We start from the raw sequence: 26,518 nt of genomic DNA, 5'->3' as shown, positions 1-26,518 counted from the left end.
GAAAAACCCCCAAAAATCTGATCAAAAAATGGACAGAAGATCTGAAGAGACATTTTTCCAAAGAAGACATACAGGTGGCCAGCAGGTACATGAAAAAATGCTTAACATCACTAATCATTAGGGAAATGCAAATCAAAACCACAATGAGATATCACCTCATATCTGTTAGAATGGCTATAATAAAAAAAAAACAAGAAATAACACTGTTGGTGAGGGTGTGGAGAAAAGGGAACCTCTGCACTTTGGTGGGAATGTAAATGGGTGCAACCACTGTGGAAAACTGTATGGAGGTTTTATGAGGAAACTCCATCCTCAAGTAGCTCTTTTCCTTATAGGACAGCTTCTGTTGCTACAGTTTTCTTATGTGTAATTGAATAGTATGTCTTTTGGTTATTCCTATAATGTTTGGCTTTCTGGATTTATACAGAATAAGTCTCTTATGTATGAAAGCAGGTCTTCTTTAGTTTTTTCTTTGCCAAGGTCAACACTCTCAGTTTTTTATCAGCTATTTGAAAAATAAAATTATTTCCTCTCTTGGTACTTTTCTTTGGATGCACTCCAAATGATTAGTATACTGCTGAGACTATTACAGCTGGAAGTGAATAATACCACAAGTAGCATACTAATAACAATAATAATACCTACCCTTTATAGAGCTCTTATTATGTTGCATGCATAGTGCTAAGTCTTCTACATCTCTACAATAACAGTAGATGAAGAAATTGAGGCTTACAGAGGTGCTTTTGTCTGTCACTTTTGCAACTAACAAGTGACCTTTATGCCAGAATTTGAGCCTAGGTTTGTTTAACTCCAACTCTTCACTATGCTGCCCTTGGCTGGCATAGAATGCAGTGTGGCCATGTTACCTCCTATATTCTGGATATTCTAGTTCTATTAATTTAGTCTGATTGCACTAATCCTGATTACAGTAATATCGTATTTGGTAGCATGTCACTGACTTGTATTAAGCTTATATTCAACTAAAACCTACAGATCTTAATAAGATCTTAAATATTCAAACTTCTGTCTGATTTGGTCTTCCCATCTGTGTAATTAACTTTCAGTATAAATGCAGTACTTTGTGTTCATGTCTTCACCCTACATTTTGGAGATTTCACTCTTAGTTTCTAGGGTCCCAAGATAATTTTGAATTTTGAGTCTACTATCTATGATATTAACTCTTTTCCTGGACCTGTGGCCTTGTACATCGTTGATAAGTGTCCTTGCTTTGTGCTTATCTAGTCTTTAATACAATTTCAAACAGATTAGGGTTGAATAAAGAGTCTATAGGGAGTTTGACCAAGATGGTGGAAGACCCTGAGCTCACCTCCTCTCATGGACACACCAAAATCACAACTATTTACAGAGCAACTGTTGATGAGAAAGACCTGAATCTAACTGAAAAGATCTTCTGCAACTAAAGATATAAAGAAAGAACCACAATAAGATGGGCAGGAGGGGTGGAGTTGTGGTATGGTCAAGACCCATACCCCTGGGTGAGTGACCTATAAAGGGGAGGATAAATAAAATAGCAGAGGTTCTTCTGAAGGAGCCATGGGTCTGAGCCCTTGCCTGAGGGTCCTGTACTGGGAAGATGAACCCCCAGAATGTTTGGCTTTGAAGGCCCGCAGGGCTTACTTTCAGGAGAACGAGAGGGCTGTGGGAGATAGAAACCCCACTCTTAAAGGGCACACACAATATCCCACACCTTCCAGGACCTAGGGCAGAAACAGTAATTTGAAAGGAGCCTAGGTCAGACCCGCCTCCTCATCTTGGAGAGCCTCTTGGAGAGGCAGGAGGCAACTGGAGCTCACCCTGGGGACATAGACACTGGCAGAAGCCATTTTGGGGAGCTTGTTATACCATGTGGACACTGGTGCTGGCAAATGCCAATTTGGAATTCTCCCTCTAGCTTATTAGCACTGGGACCTGGCCCCACTCCCAGCCTATTGGTACCAGTACTGGAATGCCTCAGGCCAAGCAACTAGCTGAGCAGGGACACAGCCCCACCCACCAGGAAGCAGGCTGCCTTAAGATCCCCTAAGCCCACAGCCACCCTGGGAGAAGGCCATGTCCACCAGAGGGCTGAGAACTGGGCCTGACACACCCCTGTTGCAGGCATTAACCTTGGGACACCCAGGGCCCTGCAGCCAGAGACCCCGGGACCAAGCTCTGTCCATCAGTGGGCCAACAGCAGCCCCAGGGCCACTGCAGCCCTGCAGCCTGCGTGGCAAGACCCAGCCCACCCACCAGCAGGCTGGAATAAGCTTTGGGACACTCTGGACCCTGCAACCAGCCCCACCCACCAATGGGCCAATACCAACTCCAGGACCTCCAGGGCCCTGCTTCCAGGTATCTTGGACATGGCTCCATCTACCAGTGAGCCAACATTAGCCCCAAAACTCCCAGGGCCTTGGCCCCACCCATCAGTGGGCTGACACCAGCTATAGGACACCTGGGCCCTTCAGCCAGCGACCCCAGAACTCAGCTCTGCCTGTCAGTCGGCTGGCTTTAGCCCCAGGACCCAGCTTCACCCACCGATGGGTGAGCACCAGCTCCAGGATCCCCTGGGCCCCAACTCCACCCATCAGCAGGTGGACACGAGTCTCAGGACCACCATAGCCTTGCAACCTGCTGTACCAGGACCCAGCCTACCCACCAGGCAGCCAACCCCAGCTCTGAGACACCTGAGGCCCCTCAGCCAGCTGTCCTGGGATCTGGCCCCACTCACAAGCAGGCCACAAGCTTTGGGACACCCTGGACTTAGCCAGCTGCATCAGGAGCTGGCTGCCTGCCAGTGGGCCAGCACCAATTCCAGGGCCCTGCAGCCAGAGATCCTAGGAGTCGGCTCTGCCCATCAGTAAGCCAGCAGTCACCTCTGGACCCCCTGGGCCCTGACCCCATCAAATAGCAGGCTGATACCAGCCCTGGGATCCTCTGGGCCCCAGCCCCACCAACTAGCAGGCCAACAGCAGCTCTGAGATACCTTAGATTCCTCAGCCAGCCACTTCATTATCCAGCTCCACTCATCAGCAGGCCAACACCAGCTTTGGGACACCCTAGAACCTGCAGCCAGTTGTGTCAGGAACCAGCCCCACCCACTGGCAGGACACACTAGATCCAGGAACCCAGGTCTCACAGCTACCAACTCCAGAACCTGGCTCTGCCCACCAGTGAACCAGCACTAACCCCAGGACCCCCCAGGGTTCCACAGACAGCCATCTTGTGACCCAGCTCCTCAACCAGCAGCTAGCAACCTCCACATAAGGCAGGGCCTGGCAACCAACTGAACTGTGGATAGCCATGCCTACAAGACTGCCCACAGCAGTCAGCCCTCCACAACAGAAGGACCCATGCGGCCCACATAGGGGACATGCCTAGAGCATACGGTTCTGGTGACCAGAGGGGAGTATGCTGCTGGGATGCATAGGATGTCTCCTACAAAAGGCCACTTCTCCAAGGCTGGGAAATGTAACCAACCTACCAGATATATAGAAATAAAAACAACAAATTAGGCAAGATGAGGCAACAGGAACAAGTTCCAAATGAAAGAACAAAATAAGACTTCAGAAGAAGAAATAAGTAAAGTGGAGATAGGCAATCTACCCAATAAAGAGTTCAAGGTAATGATTATAAAGATGGTCAAAGAACTCGGGAGAAGAATGGATCAATAGTATGAGAAGTTTGAAGTTTTAAACAAAGAGTTAGAAAATATAAAGACGAACCAAACAGAGATGAAGAATACGATAACTGAGGTAAAAAATACACTAGAAGGGATCAACAGTAGTTTAAATGATACAGAGGAACAGATTAGTGAGTTGGAAGACAGGGTAGTGGAAACTATTGAAGCTGAACAGAAAAGAAAAAAAAAGAAAGAAATGAAGACAGTGTAAGAGACCTCTGAGACAACATCAAGTGTATTAACGTTCGCATTGTAGGGTCCCAGAAGGAGAAGAGAGAGAGAAAAGGGCAGAGAACACATTTGAAAACTTAACAGCTGAAAACTTCCCTAACCTGGGAATGGAAACAGACATCCAGGTCCAGGAAGCACAGAGAGACCCAAACAGGATCAACCCAAAAGGACAACCCCAAGTCACATTGTAATTAGAATGGCAAAAATTAAAGATAAATAAAGACTATTAAAAGCAGAAAGGGAAAAGCAACAAGTTACATACAAGGGAACTCCCATAAGGCTGTCAGCTGAATTTTCAGCAGAAACTCTGTAGGCCAGAAGGGCATGGCATGATATATTTAAAATTATGAAAGGGAAAAACCTGCAACCAAGAATACTCTATCTGTCAAGGGTTTCATTCAGATTTGGAGAGATCAAAAGTTTTACAGACAAGCAGAAGCTAAAAGGGTTCAGCACCACAAAATCAACTTTACAAAACTGTTAAAAAGGACTTTTTTAGTGAAAAAGAAAAGGTCATAACTAGAAACATGAAAATTATGAAAAGAAAAAGTTCACTGGTAAAGGCAAATATATAGTAAGTGTAGTAAGTCAATGACATACAAAGCAAGTGGGAAGATTAAAAGACAAAAATAGTAAAATCATCTATATCCACTATAAGTAGTTAAGGGAAAAACACAAACATGTGGAAGGTAAACAGTATACTACTAGACAAGCAATGTATCACTGAAGTAATCAAAGAAGAAATAAAAAAAATACCTGGAGACAAGTGAAAATGAAAACACAATGATTCAAAATTAATGGGATATAGCAAAAGCAGTTCTAAGAGGGAAGTTTATAGTGATTCAAGCTTTACCTCAGGAAAGAAGAAAAATCTCAAAGAAACAAACTAACCTTACACCTAAAGGAACAAGAAAAAGAAGAACAAACAAAACCCAAATTTAGTTGAAGGAGAGAAATCATAAAGATCAGAGCAGAAATAAATGAAATAGAGACCAACAAAAAATAGAGAAGCTCAATGGAACTAAGAGCTGGTTCTTTGAAAAGCTAAACAAAATTGATGAACTTTCAGCTAGACTCATCAAGAAAAAAAGAGAGAGGGCCCAAATCAGTAAAACCAGAAATGAAAAAGAAGTTTACAACTGACACCACAGAAATAGAGAGGATCATAAGAGATTGCTATGAACAATTATACACTGATAAAATGGGCAACCTAGAAGAAATGGACAAATTTCTAGAAATGTACAATCTCCCAACTGAATCAGGAAGAAATAGAAAATACGAAACAGACCAATTACCAGTAATGAAATTGAATTGTAATAAAAAGTTCAAGACCAGTTGGCTTCATAGGTGGATTCTACCAAACATTTAAATAAGAGTTAAAACCCATCCTTCTGAAACTATTCCAAAAAATTGCAGAGAGAGGAACACTTCCAAACTTATACTATAAGGCCAGCATCACCCTGATACCAAAACTGGACAAAGATACCACAAAAAAGAAAATTACAATAGTTAACTGTATGAACATAGATGCAAAAGTCCTCAACAAAATATTAGCTAACTGAATCCAACATTATATTAAAGGATCATACACCATAATCAAGTGGGATTTATCCCAGGGATGCAAGGATTTTTCAGTACTTGCAAATCAATCAATGTGATACATTACATTAACAAATTGAAGAATAAAAGCCATATGGTCATCTCAATAGATGCACAAAATGCTTTGATAAAGTTCAACATCCATTTATGATAAAAAATCTCTAGAAAGTGAGCATAGAGGGAGCATACCTCAACACAGTAAAGGCCATTTATGACAAACTCATAGCTAACAGCATGTTCAATGGTGAAAAGCTGAACACATTTCCTCTAAGATGAGGAACAAGGCAGGATGTTTACTCTCACCACTTTTTTTTTTAATTCATGTTTATTGAGGTATAATTACATATAAGGAAATTCACCCATTTTATGTGTACAATTCAATGAGTTCTGACAGACCTATATGGTCATGTAACTACCACCACATAAAAATATGGCACATTCCATCACCTCCTGCAAACTTCCCTCATATCCCTTTGTGTTCAGTAATCTCCATTTCTCTTGCAATCACTGATCTGATTCCTGCACAATAGGTTTGCCTTTTCCAGAATGTCACTGTGATGGTTAATTCTATATATTGACTTGTATGGGCCAGAAGCGTGCCTAGATACTCTCACCACTTCTATTCAACATAGTTTTGGAAGTCCTAGCCACAGCAGTCAGAGAAGGAAGAGAAATAAAAGGAATCCAAATTGGAAAAGAAGAAGTAAAACTGTCACTGTTTGCAGATGACATGATACTGTACATAGAAAATCCTAAAGACACCACCAGAAAACTACTAGAGCTCATCAATGAATTTGGTAAAGTTGCAGGATACAAAATTAATATACAGATATCTTTGCATTTCTATATAACAATGAACTATCAGGAACAGAAACTAAGGAAGCAATCCCATTTACAATCACATCAAAAAGAATAAAATACCTAGGAAGAAACCTACCTAAGACCTGTACTCAGAAAACTATAAGACACTGGTGTAAGAAATTGAAGATAACACAAACAGATGAAAAGATAATTACGTGTTCATGGATTGGAAGAATCATTATTGTTAAAATGACCATACTACCCCAGGCAATCTATATATTCAATGCAATCCCTATCAAAATATCAATGGCATTTTTTTTCACAGAACTAGAACACAATTTTAAAATTTGTGTGGAAACAGAAAAGACCCTGAACAGCTAAAGCAATGTTGAGAAAGATGAACAGATCCAGAGGTATTATGCCCTGACTTCAGACTGTACTACAAAGCTACAGTAATCAAAACAGAATGGTACCTACACAAAAACAGATGCACAGATCAATGGAACAGAATAGAGAGCCCAGAAATAAACCCACACATTTATGGTCAATTAATCTATGACAAAAAAAGCAAGAATATACAATGGGGAAAAGCACTCTCTTCAATAAGTGGTGCTGGGAAAACTGGACAGCTACATGCAAAAGAATCAAACTGGACTACTTTCTCACACCATATACAAAAATAAATTCAAAATGGATTAAAGACCTAAATGTAAGATTGAAAACCGTAAAACTCCTAGAAGAAAACATAGGCAGAACACTCTTTGATATTAATCATGGCAATATTTTTTGGATCTACTAAGATAAAGGGAAACAAAAGCAAAACTAAACAAATGGACTTAGAAAGCTTTTGCACAGCAGAGGAAACCAGTGCGAAAATGAAAAGACAATCTACTGAATGGGAAAAAAATATTTATAAATCATATGACTGACGGGGTCAGTCACATGTGAGATTATATGTGTGTGTGTGTGTGTGTGTGTGTGTGTGTGTGTGTGTGTGTATCACATCACATCTTTATCCATTCATCTGTTGATAGAACAGTGGAATATTACTCAGCCATAAAAAGATGAAATCTTGCCATTTGCAACAACATGGATGGACCTGGAGGGTATTATGCTTAGTGAAATAAGTCAGAGAAAGACAAATACTATATGTTATCACTTATATGTAGAATAATCTAATAAACGAAAGAATGAATATAACAAAACAAAAAGACACAGATATAGAGAACAAATTAGTGGTTACCAGTAGGTAGAGGGAAGGCGGGGAGGGGCAAAATAGGGATAGGGGATTAAGAGTTACAAACTACCATATATAAAATAAATAAGCCACAAGGATATATTGTACAGTACAGGGAATATAGCCAATATTTTATAATAACTTTAAATGGAGTATAATCTATAAAAATATTGAATCATGATTTTGTAGACCTGAAATTAATATAGTATTGTAAATCAACTATACCTCAATTAAAAAAGATTCTATATTGCAAATCTATGTTTTCCCCGAACATTGTTGAAATGTACTTTTTAAGTCTAGGACGTTTGTTAGGCCATGCCCATTGTTTTCTTTCCTTACTATTCTTAATATTAGGTAATTTGTTCACTTTATTTCAAGGTTCTGGCTTAAATGACGTTGAGGATATCAGTTGTAATTATGCTTCTTCTACCTTCTGCGCAATACATTTGTTACATAGGAAATAGAGAGTTTAGTAGATATTCTACCCTTTGAATTAGACTTCTATTAGAAGATATCAGGATAATTGAAACCTCTTTTTCCTCTTTGTAGTATATTTTGGTACAAGTTTTGTAATGTTTTTTGGGAAAGTATCATCCGTATTTCTTTTCTGGATAGATCAGCTGTGGCATGCTACTGTATAGTATAAAAAGGTTTTCTATTTCCTCAGTTTTACTGTTTACTATACTTTACTATTAAGTTCTTGAGTTTCTATATAGGAGTAACTTCTGGAAAGATCAGTGGATTTGGCTTTGAAAATTTCTGGATTTGGGGACTGACCATGATACGTGAACTTGAGCAAGTCACTTACGCTTTGTGGACCTCAGTTTTTCCATATATAAATTAGGGATAATAATATTACTCATTATCATTTAGGATTACAAAACAGATTAGGATTTCAAAAATAGATGACTGACTATTAATGGTTTATACAAATAGTGCCTTTATGTTACATAACAAGAAACAAAAGATAAGCAGTCTAGCACAAGTATGGTAGCTCATTAATGACGTTAGGGGACTTAAGCTCTTCCCATCTTCCTGTTCACCACCCTTAGTGCGTAAGACCTTTGCCCTCTTGCTTCTTGATTCATTGCCACAAAATGGCTACTATAACTTTGTTTGTGTTTTAGGCATAAAGAATAGGAAGGACTAAAGGGCTGAAGGAAAAAAAACTGGTCTTAGTGAAGTTCTGTCTTTTAATTTGGCCAGGGAAGTCCTACTAGGGATGTGTGCCTGCAGCTCATTGGCCGGAAGCATGTTACATGGCCACTCTTTGCTTCAAGGAAAGCTGGAGAATTGTATATTTTAGCTCTTCAGTCTCTGTAGTAGAGGAAGGCAAAGGAGAAGGGATTGTGTTTAGGATTTGGCTCAGCTAGTCAACAATGTCTGCTTTCATCGATGGTTGGAAGGATTCAATGATACACTATATTTAAAAAATTTTACGGAGTGTAATTTAAATAGATGTATACTGTATTCATTATTCCTCTTACCTTCTATTGATGATCTTATAAACTAGAGTGTATTCTTAAATTTATTCTAATTTTGTATTCAAGGCTCAGAAAATCTATGAGATTATTACTTACTTGATTGTTAAATGAGTGCACCTTATTGCCTACATCCTAGAAATTGGTATAAATATGTTTAGGCATAAATATTGCATTATTTCCAACCAGCTCCTCTATTTTTATCTAAGAGTGAGTGAGGACCATTCTTACATCTGGCTAATCTTTGTCAACCACACATCCTAATGCTCAGAAGGTAGAAGTTGTCATGGGTTTGTTTTTATATCTGATCTTCTCTTTTAGGGCTCTTTTGATGTGTTTGAAAATCTTTTGCACAGAATGATGATCAACCCTTCATGTCACATGCCCTATTTTCTCTTAGGTGTCATTGATATTGCTTAAAGAGCCAAATCTTTCCTATTGGTACCATTGACATGGGCGTTAGTTTTTCTTTTCCAAAGCCGTTGGTGTCAGTAGTGGCAGAGCAGTTTTTTTATTTTTAGCACTTTTTTTCCCTAAAATCCTTTAGTTTGTTATGTAAAACTTGAAAGTTTCTAGAGTTGTCATTCTGATTGCTGCTGATAATATCATTTGTCCCTATGATAATCAGCTGAGTTATCTTTTAATTTGTAAAAATAAACAAATTACTTCAGGACATAAAAGGTCCCTGCTTTTTGGGCAGCATTCTAGATGAATGTTTGTTTTTGAGAAGGGCTGTTTTCTGGAGAATACATATGCTTTGAGTGAAAATCATACTGAAGTGTGAAAGGCAGCCTATCACGAATAGGAAAATAATTGGGAAAGAGGCAGTTCTCCAAAGTGACTCTAGCCCTACTCTTGCTTTCTTCAGTGACCCACAAAATACTTTTATATACTTTATATATTTAAAGGGCAATTAATGAGTCTGAGTATACTCAGAGGTACATGAAAAATAGCAGTAGAAGTCCTAAGCAGTCATACCACAGAATGGCAGCTTTCATTTGAGCTGAATGGGCTGGCTGGGGGATAAATTTGAAAACAGGCCAAGTATCCTGAATACACATGCTGGTGCTATCACCCAGTCCTACAGCCTGAAGTAGAGGGAATGACCTTCATAGTCACTAGTATTCAGGCAAAGTCATATTATTTTTCCCCATGGTAAAAGATGTTAAGAAAAGGGACCAGGAGGCACATAAGTCCTGGATGTGAGCTGAGAAGGGGAATGGAGGAGTGAGAATCTTAAATGAGGTCAGAGAAAGCTAAGAAACAGAAATCTCCAGAGAATTTGGAAATGACCAGAGAAACTTGTAGGATGCATCATGAAGCAGGAGACCCTTCAGGTTTATTATTTCTGAATCTCTTCACTTTGATGAAAATGCTGGTAGTTTATAAATTCTGTCATATTGGGTGCAACAGGACTTTGATGTATATATGGCTTTTGTTTTGTTTTGTTTTTTGCTGCCTGTCTTCTTTCTTTCTTTTTTTAGACATTGTTCGAAGTGATGTTGCCTTGGATAAACAGAAAGGCTGCAAGATTGCCCAGCACCCTGATGTTATGCTGGAGCTCCAACGGGAGAAAGCAGCTCAGATGCACCTGGTTCTTCTAAAGGAGCAATTCTCCAATACTTACAGTAATCTCGTATTAACAGGTAAGGTTATTGGCGTCGGCTGGAATCTTAGAGCACTGTAGATTGATGGTCTCTATCAGTTAGCAACTTGATGCTTGGGAGACACTAAAGTGGGATTCAGATGAGCTGCATCTGTCTGTCTTTTCCCACTTATCCCTTTTAAAATTGTGATGATTCTTATATTCATATAAAATATTTATTACATTTTGCAGATGTATTTTGGCTTGAGGTTATGGGCGGTTCAGCATGTGTGTTCTCAAAAGAGAGAACCAATGAAAACCTAACGAAGCCTTGTAAAAATATGACTTTTTAGATGTGTGCCAGTAGATTTGAGAAAATTACTAAATTTGGTGTCTAAGAAGCAGCTATTTTCCTCTTTCTGTGTATGCCCTTTCTGTGAACCCAGTGAATATAAAGATGAAATGTAAAAGAGATAATGATCCACAGGCAGAGCTGAGAATGTTCTATTCTTGGTGGAGTTTGAAAATATCTAGGGAATTTGCTTTTCTTTTTAAGAACAAAGAGGCTGTGAGACTGAGCCATACTCCTTTACATCCTTGGTTCTAGGAGGGAAGTGAATATATGTGAGAGCTCAAAGGAGAAACAACTTTTTGCAGGGCTGCTGCAGACTTTGCTGGTAAAGAGCATGTGAGTTGCATGCCTTTGTCAAGCTTTGGAAAAAAATTCTAATAGCACACTCTAATGTGAGAATCATGTAGGACTTGGATGAACTAAGAAGAGCAGTCTGAGTTACCTCCATTTTCTTAAGGGAATGCAAGGCAGATCTGCATTATATTGATGCAAATAAATTTTAATAAACCAAAGTGTGTGTTTTCCCTTGTGTATGAATATTAAAAAAATAAAAAGATGGAATGCCTGACAGGCTGTGAACATCTCACACTTATTTTTGTAAACTCCAAGTTAGGAAAATTTAAAAATTTTTTACAGGCTTCCTGGCATTTCACCAGGTTGCTTCCAGCAACCAGGTTGTTTTGCTTTTGAAAAAGCACAAGTCTCTTCTGACTCTATATCTGTACCTGGTGGAAAACTCAGCAGCATGAGATGAAAGCCAGGTTTAAATGTGGCTTTGGAGAGCAGAGAAGAGGATTATAGATTTCATAAGTATAGGCCCTATATTTTGTTCTTTGATAGGTCATTAAGGAAGGAAAACTTAAAAGTGATTTATGGCTAATAAATCCTAAATTGGTTAGTGAAACTGTGTTTAAGTTTAGATGTTTGGGAAGAACATATTTTTCTCCAAATTTCTTCAGTCTACCTCAAATATACAAATAGTACATGTATATAGTATTTTCCAATTCAGTTATTGGAAATGCAGTATTTTAAGCTATCCTTATTCTAATATTTTTAGGCATACATTAGAGATGTCAGACCCTGTGTTCTTTAATGTGGCATAGAAAGAGCTTAGGGTAATTCTGATCCTAAACTGTGCATCCAGAGTGTGGCTTGAAGGCATATTATCTTTGAAAACACAAGTGCTCTATTGAGTTCAATGGAATTTTTTCTAATTCTCAGTAACATAATCCCTTTGGATGTTTATTCTCAGTTCAAACTGTTGGAGTCAACATTGTCAACTTTTACCCTGACAAGTTGCTTACTTTCTACTAAACAAACTTACCCTAGAGAAGAGCCTCTTTCCTGCTCTCACTTCTCCCAAGCTGCTTCAAAGAGCCCTCAGGCATTTTCCACATTTTTCACCCAAATGCCTGTTGCAGAGGTGGTACCTTGCTGCAGACAGAGCATTTGGTGTGCCCTGGGTTGTTTACGTGAAAGTTCAAAAGGTTTTGGTGCCAGGTGTTGAGAAGAGATGGAGTCATTTCATTTTAGCACCAATGGTAAAACTATTTTAATATCCTTTAACTAAGTCTTTGATTTTACACAGTGTAGCTTTCTAATTGTTATGAAGTTTAATCCTTGATTTCTTGTATAAATTTTGAGAACATGGTCTCCAGACAGCTAAACATAATATTTAAACATAACTAAACTAACTTCTGTAAATATTTCCCTTTTCGGTGATGAATGTATATTGGTAAGGAGGGTGAGGTTGAAGGGGCAGAGACCTCTCAAATGAAGTGACTTTCTTTACCAACATGTTCAGAACACCTACCCTAGGATTTCTGCTTGGTGATGTTTTACTTATTTTGTATAACTCTGGCATAATGTTTGAAATGTCTGCCATGAAAGTATGTGGGAACAGGATGAGGAAACTGGGCCTCCAAAATCTCAGAAAGAGATCACTTTTTAATGTCTCTGCTCTCCCCTCAACCCCTCTCCCCAATTATTTACAGAATTTCATGTATATATGTAGCAGTGTATCATGATTGTTCCCTGTTAGTGGTCAGTTAGTGGTATAGTCTTTATTTTTAAATTGGACAACTAAGTTAACAGTAGAGGAAAAAAATTAATAAAGTGATTGAAATGTCAGTATAGTAAGAAATTAATAAAGTGATGGAAATGGCAGCTGCTTAAAAGCTTATTAAAAATGATGGCTCTTGCCCTTCACCTCACAAGCAAGCCCTCATTCTTAGGTGTTCCATCTTTAGCTGATCTGACTGTCAGCATTGAGGTGAGAGGTATGCCTTCATATTCTGCATTCTAGCTTGTGATCTCTCTTAAACAGCCATCCTTCAGATGAGGGCAAATGATATTCTAGCTTTGAGGATCTTCTGAATATTTAATAAAAGGAAAACAACTCTACAGTTCTAGTGACAACCCAGTTAATGGAAACAAGTGGTCCTCATTATACAATATTTTTTTAAAAATGGATTGTATTTTTGCATGATATTAAACATGTCTTAATATCTTCATGTGAATGATTTACATGGTATTGGAAATAATGTTAGCCTCACCTAATCTGGAAGGTTTTTGAAGTAAACTCTAAGGTTATGTGAAGGTGATGGAGGAATTCCAGGAGAACATCAGTGATAGAACTGTTTTAAATATGCTGCAGTTTTTCACACTGACTCACCAACACATGCATGTAATCTTGTCCTGTAGCTTCTTGAATCTGAGAGTATTAAATGTCACTGTGCATGTTACTCAAGGGATGATAAATGAAAGGGAGAGTTTGGTAGGTGACTTTAAGAAAGAACAGTGATCATGTCTTCTGTATCTTTGTGCTCTCATGATTCTTAATGTGATAATGCTCTATAAGTTTGTTGAAAATGTTCTGCTGTGTACACATTGTAAGTTCACTCAAAGACTACTTTTTAAGGGTTAATTTGGACATCTATTAAATAACTGTTTATAGGTATGAATTTAGTTATTTGTCTCCCCTCCCCTGGCGAACACCCCTCTTTTGAGGTATAAATTGAACTTTTGTGGCAGATGCCTATACTAAATCAAATGAAAAACAGAAAATAAAAAGTTAAAAGCCAGCCTTAAGGGGCAATACACTTTCTAGGATTTTCTTTAGAACATAAACTCCCAGAAGGCAAGGAATATTATATTTGTGTTGCATTCTTCATAGTAAGTAGAACATAGTGTATGATCCTGTAATGAAGTCAACTTTTAAAAAATTTGTGTTGTGAAGTCATCTAGTCAACTCTTGTTTCCAGGTAGCCTGAACCGTATAGCCATTATAAATGGATGGCATTACTCAAGATGCTTTCCAAAATTCCTTTATGAGGACTCTTGTTATGTTATTGTCTGCTACTTATGGTTTTGTACCTCTTCTTTCAGTCATTAGATTCCAAAATATACTGAGATTCCTGTGGTTAGCTTTATTTTATTGTATTACTGTGGTAAATGAATTGAGCAAAAGAGGCTCATACTTCCCTGTTGTGGCCAATCTTTCTAACTTCAGTCGAGCAAAGGGCTCAAATAAGTGTTCTTTCAGTTCTCAAAGGACTATATCCAGGTCTGTTTAATTATTTGCATTATATTCCATAGTATTGAATGTAACATACTTTATTTTACCATTTCCCTATTAATGTATATTAATTTCTATACATATTTACACATTTATTTCTGTAGAATAGATATCTGAAAGTGGATGTCTGGGTCAAAAGATACATATTTTTAAATTTTATGAATTCAGGTTTATTGAGGTGTAATTTACATTATAGTATAAATAAATTTGGACAGGTTAATATATTATAGAGTCATATAACTGTCATCACCATCAAGATATAGAACATTTCCATCACCCTAAAAATTCTTTTGTCTCCCTTGGCAGTCACTCTCCTTTCTCAACCTCCAGTCCTTAGCTGTGTCTGATCTGATATTTGTCCCTAAGTGTCATATCAATGGAAAAATAAATTAGTTGTGTGTGTTTGATTGTTTTCACTTAGCATGATTTTTTTGAGATTCAGTCATCTTTTTGCATATATTAGCAGTTCATTTCTTTTTGTTGCTGAGTAATATTTCATGTTAAGAATATCCTACAATTTATTTATCCATGCATCTGTTGATGGACATTTGGTTTATTTCTAGCTTTTGGTGATTATGAATAAAGCCAATGTAGACATTTACTCTCAGATCTTTGTGTTGACGTATGTTTTCATTTCTCTTAGGTAGGTACCTAGGAGTGGGATTGCTTGATTTTATGGTGCCTGTTTATAAGAAACTGTCAGACTGTTTTCCAAAGTGGCTGTACTATCTGGCATTCCACCAACAGTGTGTATGAGTTCTAGATACTCCATATCCTTGCCAATAATTAGCATTGTCTGTCTTTTAAATTTTAGCTATTCTAGTGAGTATGTAGTAGTAGTGTCTTTTGGTTTTAATTTGCAATTTACCTTATGACTAATGATACTGAGTATCTCTTCTTTGCTTATTTGCTATCTATATATCTTCTTTGGTGAAGTGTCTGTTCAAACCTTTTGCCCATTTAAAAAAAATAATGACTTTTGTTTTCTTACTATTGAGTTTTGAGAGTTCTGTATATATTTTGGGCTACAAGTCCTTTATCTGACATGCAATTTGCAAATACTTTTTTCCTCTGTGACTTGTCCTTTTATTTTTTAACAGCTTTTTTCAAAGAGCAGAAACTTTTAAATTTGATCAAGTCCAGTTTTGCTTTTATGGTTTGCATTTAAAATTTTAACGCATTCTGCCAGATAATTTTCAGAAAAGATTGTAGCAATTCCCATTCCCACTAGCCGTGTATGAGAGCAGTTATTTCTTAGCATTCTCATTAGCGCTGGGTATTAGTGCTCTTTTCAATCTTTTCCACTTTAACAGGTGAAAAATATTATCTCATTGTTGCAATTTTCTGGCCATAGCCAGGGCGAGTATATTTTCACATATTTATTGGTGATTTATATTTTCTGTTTTGTGAATTACCTATTCATATCTTTGCCTTTTAAAAAAATTGGGTGTTAATCTGTTTCTTATCAGTTTATAAGTGCTCTCTGTGAGTTAGGAATGTTAATCCTTTGTCCTATGTATTGCAAACCATTTTCTTCCCTGAATGTCATTTATTTTTCAACTCTTTTTAGTTTAGAGCTTTAATCTTTTACTATGACTGGAATTTATGTTTATATATAGTGTGATGTAAGCATGTAACATTGTTTTCTTCCAAGTAGCTAGCCAGCTTTGCATACACTGTTTTTTTTAAAATAAAACATTCTTTTGCCCCTGAGTTGGAACATCATATATGTTGTATATTATACTCCCACGTATATTTGTACCTATTTCTGAACTCTATGTTATGTTATTTTTTTATTCTTTATTTCTGTGCCAGTGTTATACTGTTTTCATGTCTGGTAAGGCTTATTAACCTTTGTTTTTCTTTTCTAAGGTTTTTACAGCTATTCTCATATAATTACTTTTTGAAATGAACTTTCATTTTCTCTAGTTAAAGAAAATTCATTGCTGGATTTTGATTGGAATTATATTCAATCTGTATCCTAATTTGGGAAGGATTGATATTTTTCTGATGTTAAGTCTTCCACTTACTATGATATATCTTTTCACTTGTTCAGTTCTTGTTTTATGTTGTTTGATAATATTTTATAATTTTTCTGTACCTTTCTTGTTAAATATATTCTTTAATATTTTATACTTTTGTTGATGTTGAAAGTGAATTTCTTTCTCTTTATAACTTATTTCCAGTATAAAGAGAAACTATTGATCAAACACAAAAGTAGATTTTTTCCATTTTCTAAATTTTTACCTACTGTTTTCCTTTTATTTTCTAAAAACCTCCCCAAAATATTGAAAAATAGTGATGATAGCTGCTTTTCACATGATTTTAATGAAAATGACTTCACTATTTCATGTGTATAAGCATCTGAATATTTATCCACTAAAACCAATCCCTTGAAAGTCAAAATATATTTTTTTCAAAATGAGAATGACTTTATTATTATTTATCATTATGATAGAGGAAAGATATTTTGATTAACATTCTTCTAGGCATCTCTCTATCCATACACACACATATATATAAGCCATAAATGTATAGGAAACACACATATAATTTTATACAAACCAGATTTATACAATATACATGCCTGTTATTTTGTAACATCCTTTTTCTTTCTTTTTTTTTTTTTGGTAACATCCTTTTTCTTAACAATATTTTGTAGACGTCTTTCTATATCAAAGAACATAGGTTCATATTCTTTTTAATGGCTACATTAGAATTGCATTATTGTATGAATATTTTGTAATTGTTTAACTGATCTTCTATTGATAGACATCAGGGTTGTCCCTAATTTTTAATGATTATAAATAATGTTGTGATGAACAGCATTGCATATCTTTGTGCAATTCCTGTAAGTATGAGCGCTATGTGAAAGGAATACACATTTAAAATTTTGATGCATTTAGTAAATGGACTTTCAGAAAGGTCATGCCAGTTTATACAGCGTATGAGAGAACTGACTTGTCTTTTGCTCATGCTGATTATTTCCATTCTTTTATCTGTGTTATTGTAATAGACAGTGATTGATACGGCATTGTTTTAAATTACATTTCATTGCTTACTAGTGAGGTTAATGATCTTTTTACATTCTTTGCCATTTTAATTTCTTCTGTGAATTGTACATTTCTTTAGCCTTTTTTTAATTGCGTTATTGGTCTCTCTCTTATTCAATAATAAGATCATTTTATATATTAGGGATAGTAATCTTTTGTCATGTATATTGCCAAAAATGTATTCTTGGGCTTTTAAAATTTGTCTTTGTTGTATTAATAGTTTAGTTGTTAAATATCGTATATTAACGCATGTATGTGGAACCTAGAAAAATGGTACAGATGAACCGGTTTGCAGGGCAGAAGTTGAGACACAGATGTAGAGAACAAATGTATGGAAACCAAGGGGGAAAAGCCACGGGGGTGGGTGGGGATAGTGGTGTGATGAATTGGGCGATTGGGATTGACATGTATACACTGATGTGTATAAAACTGATGACTAATAAGAACCTGCTGTATAAAAAAATAAATAAAATAAAATTCAAAAAAACCCCACTAATACTAAACTTTCTTTGGGTTATTTGTATGGAAATATGTTAATATTAATGTTTCAGACATTACATGAAATTCCTAAAAATCAAAAAAAAAATAGTTTAGTTGTTTTTCCATTTTGTTTTTCTTTTTTCTCTCTCCCTCCCTCTGTGCTTATCCTGCCAGGCTAGCAGTTTGGAGATTGTCTCTGTCCTGCCCTTGGTGTTACTATTCTAGAACCAGGTATTATAGTGGTGTTTGATTCTGCTCTGTGATGGTATTTGGGATGTTGTACATCTAGTTCCTGGGCCACAAGGCCTGCCTGAGTCCTAGGTGTCCTGTAATCCCTCTGACTCCTTCTCTCTGCTACTTCCTATCAACTGTTGCCTCTGGCCCTAGGCCAGCAGTGCCTTTTTTTTTTTTCCCCCCATTTAGTGAATCTGGCTTTAGTCCTCCATCTCTCCCAGGGCACCTTTTTATCTGCATTCTCTGTAAGTAGTTAAAACTACTGGCTGCTACTGTGACAGTGATGAGGTTGGCAGGTTTGGAACACGGTGGTCCCTTGGTGCAGAAATGTGCAAGTGGTTAGGCAGCTTTTAATTCCACCTACTGTATTGATTCAGCATGTGAGTTTTGGAATCAGACAGTCTGAGTTTGATTCTAGAACAGCCACTTTTCAGCTCCCTTACCTCGGGAAATTTTTTTTATCCTCTCTTTAGCTTTAATTTCCTCAGGCGATTGTATCTTACATACTTCAGAGAATTGTCTGAGAGTTAAATGAGGTTTTGTACATAATTCCTTAGCACAGTGCCTGAAACACAGTAAGTATTCAATATATGTTAGATTTTATTATTGTGATTAATCTTACTATGCTTTCAAATGCAAATGTTACTCTTGGGTAGCTTAGTTGCTTTTCTGGTACTGAAATCTCTCTGCTTTAAGACCTCAACTGACACAGTGTGGTAAGATAAAACCAATCAGAAATAATTTAAAAAAATTTTTTTAATATTTTTATTGGACTATAATTGCTTTACAATGGTGTGTTAGTTTCTGCTTTATAACAAAGTGAATCAGCTATACATATACATATATCCCCATATCTCTTTCCTCTTGCGTCTCCCTCCCTCTCACCCTCCCTATCCCACCCCTCTAGGTGGTCACAAGCACCGAGCTGATCTCCCTGTGCTAATTTTGAACTCTGCTGTTAGCTTGTGGTAGTTTCATGATAAATCTCCCAACCACTGTGAACCTTAGATTTCGTAGTTATCTAGGATGTGTGTAAGAATTAGTAAAATAAAGCATAAGTCACTAAGTCCCCTGGAAAATAATGGTCTGAAAATGTGTCATGTGTGGGATGCATTGTTCAAAATTTTTTGGTCAAGCATTTTGAGTTCTTGAAGGCATGATATTAAACTAGATGAATATTAGTTGGTGTTAGAATTATTCCTGAATACCCTAAAATGAAGATCTGAGTCTGAGCAGCACGTAAATTAGATGATACTTTACATATTTAGAATGAGCCCAATGCTATTAGTAAAACATGAAACGTCTGCATAAAAGTCAGTGGCTATACACAAATGCATAGTCATGAGGTTATATAGCACATGACTAGCAGTTCCCCTTTTCTCCAACTTTTGGTTTTAAGTACAAAGATATTTACTCTGTTACTTGTAAGTCCTCTTATGAACCATCACATAAGTGAAGTTTTCTTCAAACTCAGTTCTTATTATTATATTCAACAGACATAAAATTACATTTCAGTAAACATGATCAGAAAAAAGATAACATGGGAGAAAAGGATATAATTGCAAAAACTTCATTTTGTACATTAAAATCATTGTATTGGCAATAGTATAGAGAATCACTAAAGAATATAGTTTTTTAAAAATAGTGGTCATGTTCTGCTTCTCTCAAAATTAAACTTGGGAGCATTGATTGATTTGTTTCAAGTTGACGGAATCTTTGTCTTTATGAATCACAGAATGAACTTCCTTGTTTTCAGGAGTCTTTGTGTTAGGAGACTTGGGGAGATGATGATTACTTCTTGCTTTTCACCCATACTCTGCAGAAGATGACATTGGAAGGAGTCCTTTGAATTTATTTATACTTTAGCTCTCCTGTTTTCCACTATGAGAAGCAGTTTCTCATAAGTTCCTTCAGTTAGGTTGATGACATCATATCAAAACATAATCGAATAAAAGCAATTTTTTGGACAGTGAATTAAGTGCAGACAACTCTCTGCAAGTCTGGTTGAATCCAACAGTGGATTTTAGAGTATTTAGCTAAGTGATATTTAAGGTCCATGTGGGTGTGGGAGAGGATGTATAGGCACTCCAGGAGATGTGCAAGGAAATCCATTGAGAGGAGGAGTTTTGCTGATTATTAATTAGACAGTCATCTTGTCAGAAGATTATTAGTTTTGTACATTTTTTATTTATTCTGAGAATAGGGTGAGAATTTTCCTAATTGGGAAGAACTGACAATGTACCATCATCTGTTAATTTATTTTCAGTGTATTTAAACATATTGCAGTTCACATGTGCACAGACAAGTGGACTTAGAGGGATTTTTGAAAAGAAACTGGATTAAATATAATTCTAATAATGCCAGCACAAAGGAACAACAAGAAAATTGAAAAACCGACAGTTTATCTTTTAGTAAGAAATCTCTGTCAGCCACATAATGCAGTAAAAATAATCTTACAAGATGTCCAAAAAAAATGCCGAATTATCAAGAAGACTATTTGAAAATTGAAGTTGCATGTTATTCTTAACAATGTATCTTATTGAAAGTTTATATAATGCCCAGACATTATTATTAATACTATTTTAAAAATAGGAGCCAAAAGGTTTTGAACCATTATAAACAATAAACACAATTTAAAAATATTGCTGAGTAATTTAAAATTTCTATTTTGACCTCTGTTTTATAATGTAACTAAAATATTACTGCAGTAGGTGCATATGTAATATATGTATGTATTACATATATGTAATTTTATGTTATTATACATACGAGTTATGATAAAAATATTTTACCGATATGCAATAAAAAAATTTAGGGACCAGAAACCTATGAAGTCCTTGGTTCCTCACAGCAGCGTAGGAGAGTAGATATGAGCAGGAACTTTAGGGTTCAACAGACCGAGGTTTTGATCCTACACTTACCATGTACTGGTTGTGTGAACTTGGGCAAACTACTTAATTCCATTCCCATTTGTAAAATAGAGAAAATATTATCTTACATGGTTTGTGAGGACTAGATTAACTAATGTTATGAAGGGCTTAATAGAAAGCCATACACTCAATGAATGTTAGCTATTTTTGTTGTTATTATTTTAATTATTATTATTAATAAAGAGATTGTCCTTTCGGCAACCTTCCATAAATAAGCTCATGTCGGGCTTCCCTGGTGGCGCAGTGGTTGAGAATCTGCCTGCCAATGCAGGGGACACGGATTCGAGCCCTGGTCTGGGAAGATCCCACATGCCGCGGAGCAACTAGGCCCGTGAGCCACAACTACTGAGCCTGCGCGTCTGGAGCCTGTGCTCCGCAACAAGAGAGGCCGCGACAGTGAGAGGCCCGCGCACCGCAATGAAGAGTGGCCCCCGCTTGCCACAACTAGAGAAAGCCCTCACACAGAAACGAAGACCCAACACAGCCAAAAAAAAATAATAATAAAATAAATAAATTAAAAAAAAAAAAAAAAAAGCTCATGTCTCAGGTACTATCACAATGCAAAGTGAGAAAGAACTAAGTAGATTCCAAAAAGAGGTAAGTCCTTAATTTCATGATTATTGTCAGAAGTAAAGTTTTCCATGCATCTGTTTTGCGCGCGTGTGTGTGTGTGTGTGTGTGTGTGTAAGGGTCTAGATTTTGGAGCAAGTAGAGAGTTTATTGCAGAGATATAGGGGCAAGAGCACACAAACACACTTGCCCACTTGCCACACTTCTTCCCCAGAGCAGCTCTTGTCTCTGTCAGGGTTCTGAAGAGGAGAAATGCAACCATTCTACAATTTCTTTAGTCTTTGGACCATTTCCTTTGAATGTAATGGCTTCAGCCCTTGTAGATTACCTGTTCCTTTTCTTAGTACGAAGAAAAGTTGCAGATTTGCAGGTAAAACTTCATGTATTATCTGGGTAAGTGTGGAAGTATGGTGGGAGTAGTAAGTGATAAATTGTACTATGCAGCAGGGAAAAATAACAATTTATTTATTCGAATAGACATTTGATTGTCCTGTGGCTTATATTGTAAAATATATTGCTATTACAGTGATTGATGGTTGATGTATTAGGGAGAAAATTTTAGAGTTGAGAGATCTGGATTTCAGGTTTACCATTTGCTTCATGTGTATCCAGGGTAAGCTTCATCTTTCTCATTCATAAGTTTGGAATCACAGTATCTGCCTTTTGTCAGTATTCTTTCAACTCATATCTGAACACCTATCATTTGCTAGCACCATGCTAACCACTAGGGATATGTAGATGATAAGACTTGATCTGATACCTACCCTCCCTGGAAGTATAGTCCAATAAGGAGATAAACATGCAAACAATTATAGCTCACTGTGATTAGGGCTATATTAGAGGAATAGGAGTGTGAGTTGACCTAGGGGAATCAGAGGGGCCTTTATGAAGGAAATGGTGCTAGTGATCTCTGTTTCCTACTCTTACATTAAAATTCTGGTTAGCATGTGTTTCAGAAATTAAGGACCCTTTGGCAAACTAAAAGGCATAGGCACAGGAGAAGTTTTCTTCAAATTTGTTGGTAGCCTTTGATGCCTTCAGAAAAATGATTTAATCCATTTTGAGTTTATTTTTGTGTATGATGTTAGAGAATGTTCTAATTTCATTCTTTTACATGTAGCTGTCCAGTTTTCCCAGCACCATTTATTGAAGAGACTGTCTCTTCTCCATTGTATAGTCTTGCCTCCTTTGTCATAGATTAGTTGACCATAGGTGCATGGGTTTATTTCTGGGTTTTCTATCCTGTTCCATTGATCCATATTTCTGTTTTTGTTCCAGTACCATACTGTTTTGATTACTGTAGCTTATAAGTATAGTCTGAAGTCAGGGAGCCTGATTCCCCCAGCTCTGTTTTTCTTTCTCAAGATTGCTTTGGCTATTCGGGGTCTTTTATGTCCCCACACAAATTTAAAAAATTAAAAACTTTTTTCTAGTTCTGTGAAAAATGCCATTGGTAATTTGAAAGACCTAAATGTAAGACCGGATACTATAAAACTCTTAGAGGAAAACATAGGCAGAACACTCTTTGACATAAATTGCAGCAATACCTTTTATGATCGATCTCCTAGAGTAATGGAAATAAAAACACAAATAAACAAATGGGACCTAATTAAACTTAAAAGCTTTCAGACAGCAAAGGAAACCATAAACAAAATGAAAAGATGACCCACAGAATGGGAGAAAATATTTGCAAACGATGCGACCGATAAGGGATTAATCTCCAAAACTTACAAACAGCTCATGCAGCTCAATATAAAAAAAAACAAACAACCCAATCAAAAAATCTGCAGAAGATCTAAATAGACATTTCTCCAAAGAAGACATGGAGATGGTCAACAGGCACATGAAAAGATGCTCATCATCACTAATTATTAGAGAAATGCAAATCAACACTGCAATAAGGTATCACCTCACACCAGTCAGAACGGCCATCATCAAAGTCTTCAAACAATAAATGCTGGAGAGGGTGTGGAGAAAAGGCAGCCCTCCTACACTGTTGGTGGGAATGTAAACTGGTACAGCCACTATGGAAAACAGTATGGAGGTTCCTTAAAAAATTAAAAATAGAGCTACCATATGATCCGGCAATCCTACTCCTGGGCATATATCTGGAGAAAACCATGGTTCTAAAGGATACATGCACCTCAATATTCATTGCAGCGCTGTTTGCAATAGCCAAGACATGGAAGCAATCTAAATGTCCATCGACAGATGAATGGATAAAGAAGGTGTGGTACATATATACAATGGAATATTACTCAGCCAGAATGAAATGCCATTTGCAGTAACATGGATGGACCTGGAGATTATCATACTAAGTGAAGTCAGAGAGAGAAAGACAAATATCATATATCATTTATATGCAGAATCTAAAAGAAAAATGATACAAATGAACTTATTTACCGAACAGAAACAGACTCACAGACATAGAAAACAAACTTATGGTTACCAAAGGGGAAAGGTGGGAGGGGGTATAAATTGGGAATTTGGGATTGACATATACACACTACTATATTTAAAATAGATAACCAACAAGGGCCTAATGTACAGCACAGGGAACTCTGCTCAATATTCTGTAATAACCTAAATGGGAAAAGAATTTGAGAAAGAATAGGTATATGTATATGTATAGCTGAATCACTTTGCTGTACAACTGAAACTAACATAACATTGTAAATCATCTATAGTCCAATATAAAACAAAAATTAAAGAATTAAGTAATTTATAGGTAATATTTTGTTTCTGTACACTAAGTTTAGAGATATTACATGTAGGTACCTGCAGATATCATTTAGAATTAGAATTGTTGAGCAACTTGGAGGATCTCAATCTTTCTTCATTCTTGTTCTTTTTCTTTATCTCTTTCTTTTGCTTGTATGAGGATATACATCAGGGCCTCACCCTCTGCTTTCTCCCTTCAAGTTTTTATCCACCCTTATGGCTTGAACTGTCAGTAGAGGTGGGTCCTGATTTTGTGGGCTCTGTAGGTTATAGAATTTTATTTGCCCCCCCTTTAAGACAAAGGATACAACATTATAAACTCAAAATTACACACAAAAATTTATATGGAAAGGCAAGAGACCCAGAATAACCAACACAATACTGAGTAAGAACAAAGTTGGAGGACAGATACCACCTAGCTTCAAGACTTGCTATACAGCTACAGTAATGAAGATAATGTAGTGTTGGTGAAAGAATTGACAAATTAGGTAATGGGCTAGAATAGAGAGCACAGAAATAGACCCATACAAATGTCAATTGTTGAGAAACGAGGAAAGGTAATTCAATGGAGAACGGTTGGTCTTTTCAACATATTGTGCTGGGACAACTGGACCCTTCACCTTTCACAAAAGTTAACTCAATGAATCATAGACTTAAATGTAAAATGCTAAACTATGAAACTTCTAGAAGATAACATAGAAGAAAATCTAGGTGACCTTGGGTTTGGTGATGAGTTTTCAGATATAACATCAAAAGCATGATCCATGAAATAAAAAATTGAAAAGTTGTACTTCATTAAAATTGAAAGCTTCTGCCCTTTGAAAGACACTGTTAAGAGAATGACTATGTTGCTTCAGAAATACTCTGAATTCTTTTTTTTTCAATTTTATTTTTCTTTTTCAATTAAAAAAAATCCTTATTGGAGAATAGTTGCTTTACAATACTGTGTTAGTTTCTTCTGTACAGCAAAGTGAATCAGCAATGTGTATACATATATCCCCTCTTTTTTGGATTTCCTTCCCATTTAGGTCACCACAGAGCACTGAGTAGAGTTCCCTGTGCTATATAGTAGGTTCTCATTAGTTATCTATTTTATACATAGTATCAATAGTGTATATATGTCAATCCCAATCTCCCAATTCATCCCACCCCCCACTTACCCCTTGGTATCCATACGTTTGTTTTCCACATCTGTGTCTCTATTTCTGCTTTGTAAATAAGATCGTCTCTAATTTTTTCAGATTCCACATATATGCATTAATATATGATACTTGTTTTTCTCTTTCTGACTTACTTCATTCTGTATGACAGTCTCTAGGTCCATCCACGTCTCTACAAATGACCCACTTTTGTTCCTTTTTATGGCTGAGGAATATTCCATTGTTTATATGTACCACATCTTCTTTATCCATTCCTCTGTTGATGGACATTTAGGTTGCTTCCATGACCTGGCTATTGTAAATAGTGCTGCAGTGAACATTGGGGTGCATGTGTCTTTTTGAATTATGGTTTTCTCAGGGTATATGCCCAGTAGTGGGATTGCTGGGTCATATGGTCTATTTTTAGTTATTTAAGGAACCTCCATACAGTTATCCATAGTGGCTGTATCAATTTACATTCCTACCAACAGTGCAAGAGGGTTCCCTTTTCTCTATACCGTCTCCAGCATTTGTTGTTTGTAGATTTTCTGATGATGCCCATTCTAACCAGTGTGAGGTGATACCTCATTGTAGTTTTGATTTGCATTTCTCTAATAATTAGTGATGTTGAGCAGCTTTTCATGTGCCTGTTGACAAACTCCATGTCTTCTTTGGAGAAATGTCTATTTGGGTCTTCTGCCCATTTTTTAATTGGGTTGTTTGTTTCTTTAACATTGAGCTGCATGAGTTGTTTATATTTTTGGAGATTAGTCCTTTGTCCATTGATTTGTTTGCAAATATTTTCTCCCATTCTGAAGGTTGTCTTTTCGTCTTACTTATAGTTTC

The 26,518-nt window shown here is 36.6% G+C and overlaps 1 protein-coding gene across 7 annotated transcripts in view; it reads left to right on the top strand.

Moving 5' to 3' along the window:
- The window catches only part of HPSE2 (heparanase 2 (inactive)), a gene marked incomplete at its 5' end in the record, with an annotated part of 614,795 nt that overhangs the window by 42,427 nt on the left and 545,850 nt on the right, over nucleotides 1–26,518 (top strand). For all 7 annotated transcript variants that reach the window (XM_082408112.1, XM_082408107.1, XM_082408111.1 and 4 more), the window contains one exon: nucleotides 10,516–10,677. In XM_082408112.1, coding sequence (XP_082264238.1) covers nucleotides 10,516–10,677 — 162 coding nt within the window. The remainder of the gene's footprint in view (nucleotides 1–10,515; nucleotides 10,678–26,518) is intronic.

The sequence above is a fragment of the Balaenoptera borealis genome, assembly GCF_965194805.1.
Source record: "Balaenoptera borealis genome assembly, chromosome: 10".
Taxonomy (NCBI): Eukaryota; Metazoa; Chordata; class Mammalia; order Artiodactyla; family Balaenopteridae; genus Balaenoptera; species Balaenoptera borealis.
This window is presented reverse-complemented; position numbering and strand designations above follow the sequence as displayed.